We start from the raw sequence: 10,936 nt of genomic DNA, 5'->3' as shown, positions 1-10,936 counted from the left end.
TTCCTACTCCTGCACCGTTAACTCTGGTTCCCTCCCCCCAAGAATCTATCCTTGGCCCCCTCCTATTTATCATCTCCATTGGCAACGTAAACTTGAGGTCAACCAAAACTCAGCAGCCCGTGTCCTAACTCACACCAAGTCCCACTCACCCATCACCCCTGTGCTCGCTGACCTACATTGGCTCCCAGTTTAGCAATACCTCAATTTCAAACTTCTCATCCTTGTTTTCAAATCCCTCCACGGCCTCGCCCCTCCCTATCTCTGTAATCTCCTCCAGCCCCACAACCCCTCGAGATGTCTGCGCTCCTCTAATTCTGCCCTCCTGAGCATCCCGGATTATAATCGCTCCACCATTGGTGGCCGTGCCTTCTGTTGCCTGGACCCAAGCTCTGGAACTCCCTGCCTAAACCTCTCCCCCTCTCTATCTCGTTCCTCCTTCAAGATGCTCCTTAACAACAACAACTTGTATTTATATAGTGCCTTTAATGTAAAACGTCCCAAGGCGCTCCACAAGCTCGGTCAAAGAGGTAGGTTTTAGGGAGAGCCTAAAAGGTGTAAAGAGTAGAGAGGTCCCCCGCAACTTTCCTTGTATCTCGGTTCTTTTCTGCTGTTGTCTTTTTTTGTCTGAACTTATTTTTTGTGCACATCAGCTCCCTGCAGAATCTATTCCCTCCTTCACCCTGTCTTGCACTCTTGCTCCTGTTCTGCCCCTCCTGAAAACATTGCAATCTGATGTTTATGTTGCACTCCTGCACAATTCCCAGCCAGGTTTGTCAGTGCTGTTAAATCCGTGCCACCATTGTTTCTCATTCCCTCAGTAAGCCCCACACTCCCAGCATTGACAGACTTTATCTTTTGGCCGTATTTAAAGCTGCTCCTTGCCCTTGTTTATCTGTCCAAGCTCACACTTCCTTTCAGGATTGTTGCTGCACACAACTCATTGATTTGATTTCCCGCTTCTATTCCTTCTCATGCTGTGATTGACCACAAATGGTTTGTTTGTATATTTGGGTCATCCGGTTCAAACTTCCCGCGCGCCCAACCGTCCCCGCCCCGCGCGGGGGCCCCGCCCACCGGCCCCGCCCCGCGCGGCGCTGGGGACCAATCAGAATGGCGAGTGGATGAGGCGGGAACAGCGGAGCGGCGCCGCGGTTGGAGGCGATGGCGGCCGGTGAGCGGAGGCTGAGCCCGGGCCCGGGCGGGCGGGGAGAGGCTGGGGGCCGGGGCCGGGGCCGGGGCCGGCCTGCAGTGAGCGGGGGGCGGACCCGGGCGGGGGATGGATGGATGGGGTTAGGGGGGAGTGGGCTCCAGGGGCCGAGGTGGTGCGGGGGGGGGGGCAGTGTGTGGCGGCAGTGGGCTGGAGGAGGCAGTGAGCGGGGCGGGGATAAACTCCCTCCAACACTCCCCAGTCAGGGCAGTAACTGCGGCCAATGCCAATAGTTCCCGGGACAACTCCATCTTCCCTCCTGCAGCACACAGGCTCACAGTCCTGGCTGAGAACGTGGGGCCAATCCTTTCAACCCACATCCCAATATGATCGCTTGTATTCGAGCTGTGACAACAATGTGGGGAAGTGAAGTGACATTGAGCCACCTGTGGACCATGGACGGTAACAGGAGACAGCGCGTGTATACAACACATCATCACCATCACAGGCAGTCCCTCGGGATCGGGGGACACTTGCTTCCACTCTAACACTGAGTTGTCAGGTGACGGAACCGTCCAATTGGGGAATGACAGTCTGTGCCACAGGTGGGACACACAGTGGTTGGAGGAAAGGGTGGCTGGGACTGGTTTGCCGCACGCTCCTTCCGCTGCTTGCGCTTGGTTTCTGCACGCTCTCGGCGACGGGACTCGAGGTGCTCAGCGCCCTCCCGGATGCTCTTCCTCCACTTCGGCTGGTCTTTGGCCAGGGACTCCCAGGTGTCAGTGGGGATGTCGCACTTTATCAGGGAGGCTTTGAGGGTGTCCTGGAAACATTTCCTCTGCCCACCTGGGGCTCGCTTGCCGTGTAGCAATTCCGAGTAGAGCGCTTGCTTTGGGAGTCTTGTGTCAGACGTGCGCACAGTGTGGCCCGCTCAACGGAGCTGGTCGAGTGTGGTCAGTGCTTCGATGTTGGCCTGATCGAGAACACTGACGGTGCCTCTGTCCTCCCAGGGGATTTGCAGGATCTTGCGGAGGCAGCACTGGTGGTATTTCTCCAGCGCTTTGAGGTGTCCGCTGTGTTATGTACGGCAAAAGAGTCAGACTGCGCTCAAAGTAAAGTGTGACTTTAATCTTTTATTGCCGGTTTCCAGAATGCCTCTCCAACTGTGAAGCCTCCTTAAATACCTGTGCTCCCAAGGGATTATGGGATCGCTTGGGACTCAAGGGGATGAGCCCTCTGGTGGCTGTACAGAGTAAATACAAGTCCACATATATAACAATATTCCACCCAAAGTCAATAGTGTAACTATTTACAATGTGAGTCGATCTGGGGCCCTTCTTGCCCTGGTTGATCCCCTTGGTGTGAAAGCTGGTGTTGTTGAATCATTTGCTGGGCCCTCGCTGAGCTGCTGTGCAACTGGCCTTGCTGGACTGCCTGGTGTGTTGGGCCCTGCAGGGCTGCTGTGGATGATGGGTTCTGCTTCGTGGTCAACCGTGGTGTCGGTTGCCACTGGTGTGTATGTTGGGGGATCAAAAAAGGTAGGGTCCAAGGTGGGTTGTTCAAGGTATTCCGTGAATCTGAGTTTGATTTGGTCCAAGTGTTTCCGGTGAATGAGTCCATTTGAAAGTTTGACCTGAAACACCCTGCTCTCCTCTTTGGCCACGACAGTGCCGGGAAGCCACTTGGGACCTTGTCCATAATTTAATACAAATATAGGATCATTGATTTCAATCTAGCGCAAATGTGTAACGTTATCATGGTATGCACTTTGTTGAAGCCACCTGCTCTCTACCTGTTCATGTAGGTCAGGGTGAACTAACGAGAGACTTGTCTAAAGTGCTCTTTTCATGAGTAGTTCAGCAAGTGGGATCCCAGTGAGCGAGTAGGGTCTCGTGCGGTAGCTAAGCAGGATTCAGGATAGGCGAGTCTGCAGTGAGCCTTCAGTGACCCTCTTCAAATCCTGCTTGATGGTTTGCATTGCTTTCTCTGCCTGGACGCTGGTTTAAACGGGGCAGATGTGACATGTTTGATCCCGTTGCGGGTCATGAATTCTTTGAACTCAGCACTGGTAAAACATGGCCCGTTGTCGCTCACCAGGACATCGGGTAGGCCGTGTGTGGCAAACATGTCCCGCAGGCTTTCAGTAGTGGCAGCGAATGTGCTAGCCGACATTATCTCACATTCAATCCACTTGGAGTACGAGTCTACAACCACAAAGAACATTTTACTCGAATGGGCCTGCGTAGGCAACGTGTACCCTAGACCACGGTTTGGAGGGCCAAGACCATAAACTTAGCGGCCAATCCCAGGCTACATTGCTTAACTGCGAGAATGTATTACATCTGTGAACGCAGGACTCTTAAGTCCGCATCGATACCGGGCCATCACACGTGGGGTCTAGCTATCGCTTTCATCATTACGATGCCTGGGTGGGTACTGTGGAGTTCATTGATGAAGGTGTCTCTGTCCTTCTTGGGGACCACTACTCGATTGCCCCACAGAAAGCAGTCTGCTTGTATAGATATTCAAGGTTGGCGTCTCTACAGTCAAAAGTTTGCGAAGTATGGTTTCATGGCAATGCCAAGTACGAAAAAGTCTCGTGAGCATGTGCTCCAAATGTCTTCAAATTCGCAATGTCCTGCAAGGCGTCTTAGCTCGGCAACATAACTCGCCACTTCCTGCCTTCAGACCTTCTGTCGGTGTAGAACCGGTACCTCGCCATCAGAACGCTTTCCTTCGGGTTCAAATGCTCTCGGACCAGTGTGCATAAATTGTCGTACGATTTCTCCGTGGGTTTTGCTGGAGTGAGCAGATTCTTCATGTGGCCATGCGTTGGTGCCCCACAGACGGGGAGGAGGATTGCCCTTTGTTTGGCAGCATTCTCTTCCCCATATAGCTCGTTGGCCACGAAGTATTGGTCGAGTTGCTCCACAAAAGTTTCCCAATCATCTCTCTCCGAGAATTTCTGCAGGATGCCCACTGTTCTCTGCATCTTTGGGTTCACTATCTGTATCTCGTCGCCAGTTGTTATGTATGGAGAAAGAGTCAGTCTGAACACTGAGCTCAAAGTAAAGTGTGACCTTAGTGTCTTATTGCAGGTCTCCAGAGTGCCTCTCCAACCTGTGAGGCCTCCTTAAATACCTGTGCTCCCAAGGGATTATGGGATCCTTGGGACTCCAGGGGATGAGCCCTCTGGTGGCTGTACAGAGTAAATACAAGTTTACATATATAACCAGCTGTATATGGTCCACGTCTCCGAGCCATGTAGGAGGGTGGGTATCACTACTACCCTATAGACCATAAGCTTGGTAACAATTTTGAGGTCCTGGTCTTCAAACAATCTCTTCCGCAGACGACTGAAAGCTGCGCTCGTGCACTGGAGACGGAGCTGGACCTCGTCATCGATGTCTGCCCTTGCTGATAGGCTCCCGAGGTAAGGAAAATTGTCCACGTTATCCAAGGCTGCGCTGTGGATTTTGATGACCGTGGGGGGCAGTGCTATGTGATGGGGTCAGGTTGGTGGAGGACCTTTGTCTTACGGATGTTTAGTGTAAGGCCCATGCTGTCATACGCCTCGGTAAAGGTGTTGACCATGGCTTCGAGTTCAGCCTCTGACTGTGCACAGAAGCAAGTGCAGTACCGTATACTTCATGGTAGAAGACAAAAACAACCCCTTGATTATCCACTGTTTTAAGTTCCTCCTGATATCCCAATAATCACTATCACTAATGAGGAAGTACTCAGTAAAATAATGGGACGAAAGGTGGACAAGTCCCCTGCACCCGATGACTTGCATCCTAGAGTCTCAAAATAAGTGACTGCAGAGATAGTGGATGCATTGGTTGTATTTTAACCAAAATTCCCTGGATTCTGGGGAGGTCCCAGAGGCTGGAAAACTGCAAATGTCACGCCCCTCTTTAAAAAAGGAGGCAGACAGAAAGCAGGAAACTATAGACCAGTTAGCCTAACATCTGTCGTTGGAAAAATGCTGGTGTCCATTATTAAGGAAGCAGTAGCAGGACATTTTGAAAAGCATAATTCAATTAAGCAGAGTCAGTATGGTTTCATGAAAGGGAAATCATGTTTGACAAATTTGCTGGAGTTCTTTAAGGATGTAACGTGCAGGGTGGCTAAGGGGGAACCATGGATGTGGTGTATTTGAATTTCCAGAAGGCATTCGATAAGGTGCCACATAAAAGATAACTGCACAAGATAAAAGTTCACAGGGTTGGGGATAATATATTAGTATGGATAGAGAATTAGCTAACTAATAGAAAACAGAGAGTCGGGATTAATGGGTCATTTTCCGGTTGGTGAACAGTAACTAGTGGGGTGCCGCAGGGATTGATGCTGGGCCTCAACTATTTACAATCTATATTAATGATTTGGATGAAGGGACCAATCCAATGTAGCCACGTTTGCTGATGATACAAACATGGGTGGGAAAGCAAATTGTGAGGAGGACACAAAACATCTGCAAAGGGATGTAGACAGGCTGAGTGGGCAAAAATTTGGCAGATGGAGTATAATGTGGGAAAGTGTGAGGTTATTCACTTCGGCAGAATTTTTTTTTAAAAAGCAAATTATAATTTAAATGGAGAAAAATTGGCAAGTGCTGCAGAAAGCAGATGGGCAATGGCAGACATTTAGAGACCGCATGGATGAATTGCAACAATTGTACATTCCTGACTGGCGTAAAAATAAAAAAGGGAAGGTGGCTCAACCGTGGCTATCAAGGGAAATCAAGGATAGTATTAAAGCCAAGGAAGTGGCATACAAATTGGCCAGAAATAGCAGTGAACCTGGGGACTGGGAGAAATTTAGAACTCAGCAGAGGAGGACAAAGGGTTTGATTGGGGAAGGGAAAATGGAGTACGAGAAGAAGCTTGCAGGGAACATTAAGACGGACTGCAAAAGTTTCAATAGATATGTAAAAAGAAAAAGGTTAGCAAAGACAAGCGTAGGTCCCCTGCAGTCAGAATCAGGGGAAGTCATGACGGGGAACAAAGAAATGGCAGACCAATTGAACAAGTACTTTGGTTCGGTATTCACTAAGGCGGACACAAACAACCTTCCGGATATAAAAGGGGTCAGAGGGTCTAGTAAGAAGGAGGAACTGAGGGAAATCCTTATTAGGTGGGAAATTGTGTTGGGGAAATTGATGGGATTGAAGACCGATAAATCCCCAGGGCCTGATGGACTGCATCCCAGAGTACGAAAGGAGATGGCCTCGGAAATAGCGGACGCATTGACAGTCATTTTCCAACATTCCATAGACTCTGGATCAGTTCCTATCGAGTGGAGGGTAGCCAATGTAACCCCACTTTTTAAAAAAGGAGGGAGAGAGAAAACAGGGAATTTTAGACCGGTCAGCCTGACTTCAATTATTAAGGATGTCATAGCAGCGCATTTGGAAAGAGGTGACATGATAGGTCCAAGTCAGCATGGATTTGTGAAAGGGAAATCATGCTTGACAAATCTTCTGGAATTTTTTGAGGATGTTTCCAGTAGAGTGGACAAGGGAGAACCAGTTGATGTGGTATATTTGGACTTTCAGAAGGCTTTCGACAAGGTCCCACACAAGAGATTAATGTGCAAAGTTAAAGCACATGGGATTGGGGGTAGTGTGCTGACATGGATTGAGAACTGGTTGTCAGACAGGAAGCAAAGAGTAGGAGTAAATGAGGACTTTTCAGAATGGCAGGCAGTGACTAGTGGGGTACCGCAAGGTTCCGTGCTGGGGCCCCAGCTGTTTACATTGTACATTAATGATTTAGATGAGGGGATTAAATGTAGCATCTCCAAATTTGGGATGACACTAAGTTGGGTGGCAGTGTGAGCTGCGAGGAGGATGCTATGAGGCTGCAGAGTGACTTGGAAAGGTTAGGTGAGTGGGCAAATGCATGGCAGATGAAGTATAATGTGGATAAATGTGAGGTTATCCACTTTTGTGGTAAAAACAGAGAGGCAGACTATTATCTGAATGGTGACAGATTAGGAAAAGGGGAGGTGCAACGAGACCTGGGTGTCATGGTACACCAGTCATTGAAGGTTGGCATGCAGGTACAGCAGGCGGTTAAGAAAGCAAATGGCATGTTGGCCTTCATAGCAAGAGGATTTGAGTACAGGGGCAGGGAGGTGTTACTACAGTTGTACAGGGCCTTGGTGAGGCCACACCTGGAGTATTGTGTACAGTTTTGGTCTCCTAACCTGAGGAAAGACATTCTTGCTATTGAGGGATTGCAGCGAAGGTTCACCAGACTGATTCCCGGGATGGCGGGACTGACCTATCAAGAAAGACTGGATCAACTGGGCTTGTATTCACTGGAGTTCAGAAGAATGAGAGGGGATCTCATAGAAACGTTTAAAATTCTGATGGGTTTAGACAGGTTAGATGCAGGAAGAATGTTCCCAATGTTGGGGAAGTCCAGAACCAGGGGTCACAGTCTAAGGATAAGGGGTAAGCCATTTAGGACCGAGATGAGGAGAAACTTCTTCACCCAGAGAGTGGTGAACCTGTGGAATTGCCTTCCACAGAAAGTTGTTGAGGCCAATTTGCTGAATGTATTCAAAAAGGAGTTGGATGAAGTCCTTACTACTTGGGGGATCAAGGGGTATGGCGAGAAAGCAGGAAGGGGGTACTGAAGTTGCATGTTCAGCCATGAACTCATTGAATGGCGGTACAGGCTAGAAGGGCCGAATGGCCTTGTCCTGCACCTATTTTCTATGTTTTTTCTAGAACAGAGGGATAAAGACGGAGAAGATAGAATGAGAATAAACTAGCAAGAAATATAACCACATACTGTCAGAGTTTCTACAGTTATATCAAAAGGAAACGAGTAGCTAAAGTAAATGTTGGTCCCTTAGAGAATGAGACTGGGGAATTAATAATGGGAAACGGAAATGGCAGAGTCTTTGGACAAATATTTTGTATCGGACTTCACGGTAGAGGACACTAAAAACATCCCAATAATTGATAATCGAGCTATTGTGGGGTGGGGTGGGGGTGGGGTGGGGTGGGGTGGGGGGAGACTTGTAATAATAACTATCACTCGACCATAAACTTGGTACCAGATTTGAGGGCCTGATCTTCGAACACTCTCTTCCGAAGGCTGCACTAGAGGTTGAACCTCCTCGTCGATGTCTGCTGTTGCTGATAATAAGCTCCCGACGTATGGAAAGTGGACCATGTTCTCCAGGGCTGCGCTGTGGATCTTGATGACTGGGGGCCAGTGCTGTGTGGCGGGGTCAGGTTGGTGGAAGACCTTTGTCTTACGGATGTTTAGTGTAAGACCAATGCTTTTGTACTCCTTGTTGATGATGTTGACGATGACTTGGAGTTCAGCCTCTGAATGTGCACAGCACAAGCGTCATCCACGTACTGTAGTTCGACGACAAAGGATGCGATACCCACCCTCCTGTATGGCTCATATACCGTACACACCTCACTTTGCTAGAGAAATACCACCAGCGATGCCTCCGCAAGATCCTCAAATCTCCTGGGAGTACAGAAGCACCAACGTCCGTATCCTCAATCAGGCCAACATCCCCAACATTGAAGCACTGACCACACTCGACCAACTCCGTTGGCCAGGCCACATTGTCCGCATGCCCGACAAAAGACTTTCAAATAGAGCGCTCTACTCTGAACTCCTACATGGCAAGCGAACCCCAGGTGGGCAGAGCTTTCTCCTAGATCTTTCCTGGACACAGATGCATTTCTAAACAGCCAAACAAACCTGTTGACAAGCCATTGCTCTTTTACATAGAAACATAGAAATCTACAATGCAGAAGGAGGCCATTTCGACCGATCATTCTCGTGCCGGCTGACAAGAGCTACATGGCCCTCGGTCAGTAGCCCTGAAGGTTCCAGATAAACCAACGAATATGGCGGAAAGGTAAAGAGCACCCAGCCCAACCAGTCCGCCCCCACACAATCGCAACACCCCTTGCACCAAAACATTCTACACACCACCCCAACCGGAGCCATGTGATCTCCTGGGAGAGGCAAAAACCAGATAACTCAGGCCAATTGGGGGAAAAAAATCTGGGAAAATTCCTCTCCGACCCATCTAGGCAATCAAAACTAGTCCAGGAGATCACCCTGGCCATATTCGATTCCCTGCAGTACTTGCCACCGTATCTGTTATCTCTTGAATAAAAAGTCAGACTAGATGCTGCAAGTTCAAAGTAAGTGTGACCGTAATCCTTTATTACAGATCTCGGAGTGCCTCTCCACCCTATGATGCCTCCTTATATACAGGTGCTCCCAAGGGATTGTGGTTATACAGTCCAGGCAACTCCTGTATCTCCTCTGAACCCTCTTTAGTGCAATCACATCTTCCCTGTAATATGGTGACCTGAACGGCATGCAGTACTCCAGCTATGGCCTAACTAGTGTTTTATATAGTTCAAGCATAGCCTCCCTGCTCTTATATTCTATGCCTTGGCTAATAAAGGCAAGTATTCCGTGTGCCTTCATAACCACCTTATCCACCTGCCCTGCTACCTTCAGTGATCTGTGGACATGCATTCCAAGGCCCCTCTTCCTCGACACCTCTATGTCCTACCATTTATTGTGTATTCCCTTGCCTTGTTAGCCATCCTCATGCATTACCTCACGCTTCTCCGGATTGAATTCCATTTGCCACTTTTCTGCCCACCTGACCAGTTCATTTATATCGTCCTGTAGTCTACAACTTTCTTCTTTATCAACCACAGTCAATTTTTGTATCATCAACAAACTTCTTAATCATACCCCCTACATTAAATTCCAAATCATTGACATATAGGCAAGGGACCTAGTACTGAGCCCTGCGCTGCTCCACTGGAAACAGCCTTCCCGTCACAAAAACACCCATTGACCATTATTACACTTTGCTTCCTGCATCTGAGATTTTTTTGGATCCAATATTTCTTCCTTTTTCCTCAACCACAGATACCCCTCTACTATGGTTAACATGGCCCTCAACTGTGTCCGTTCTATTTCCCTCATTTGTGCTCTCACCCCATCCCCACTCTCTCAGCCCAACCTGCTCAACCTTTCTTTATATGACAACTCCTTCATCTCAGGAATCAATCTCGTGAACCTTCTCTGAACTGCCTCCAATGCAAGTATATCCTTCCTTAAATAAGGAGAGCAAAACTGTAAGCAGTACTCCAGGTGTGGTTTTACCAACGCCTTGTACAGTTGTAGCAGGACTTCCTTACTGTTATAGTCCATTCCCTTTGCAATAAGGGCCAACATTCCATTTGCCTTCCTAATTATTTGCTGTACCTGCATGGTAACCTTTTGTGTTTCATGTACAAGGACCCGCAGATCCCTCTGTACCGCAGCATTTTGTAATCTCTCCCCATTTAAATAATTTTATATCCTTCAGGACTGGGACAGCTCGGTCAGTAGTGGTGCTACCGAGCCACTCTTGGTGATGGACATTGGAGTTCCCCACCCAGAGTACATTCTGTGCCCTTGCTGCTCTCAGTGCTTCTTCCAAATGGTGTTCAACATGGAGGAGTACTGATCATCAGCTGAGGGAGGGCAGTAGGTGGTAATCAGCAGAATTCCTTGCCCATACGTGACCTGAAGCCATGAGACTTCACGAGGTCCTTAGTTAATGTTGACGACTCCCAGGGCCACTCCCTCCCAACTGTATACCACTGTGCCATCACTTCAGGTGGGTCTATCCTGCCGGTGGGACAGGACATACCCAGAGATGGTGATGGAGGAGTCTGGGACATTGGCTGGAAGATTTGATTCTGTAAGTAGGACTATGTGAGGTTGTTGCTTG

The 10,936-nt window shown here is 48.7% G+C and overlaps 1 protein-coding gene across 1 annotated transcript in view; it reads left to right on the top strand.

Moving 5' to 3' along the window:
* Nucleotides 1-1,116: 1,116 nt before the first annotated feature.
* The window catches only part of LOC139250600 (uncharacterized), a 142,467-nt gene continuing 132,647 nt past the window's right edge, over nucleotides 1,117-10,936 (top strand). Inside the window, exon 1 of the mRNA XM_070872999.1 lies at nucleotides 1,117-1,171. Within this exon, the coding sequence (XP_070729100.1) occupies nucleotides 1,162-1,171 (10 nt within the window). The 5' untranslated portion in view covers nucleotides 1,117-1,161. The remainder of the gene's footprint in view (nucleotides 1,172-10,936) is intronic.

Source organism: Pristiophorus japonicus, unplaced genomic scaffold (genome assembly GCF_044704955.1).
Source record: "Pristiophorus japonicus isolate sPriJap1 unplaced genomic scaffold, sPriJap1.hap1 HAP1_SCAFFOLD_399, whole genome shotgun sequence".
NCBI lineage: Eukaryota > Metazoa > Chordata > Chondrichthyes > Pristiophoridae > Pristiophorus > Pristiophorus japonicus.
This window is presented reverse-complemented; position numbering and strand designations above follow the sequence as displayed.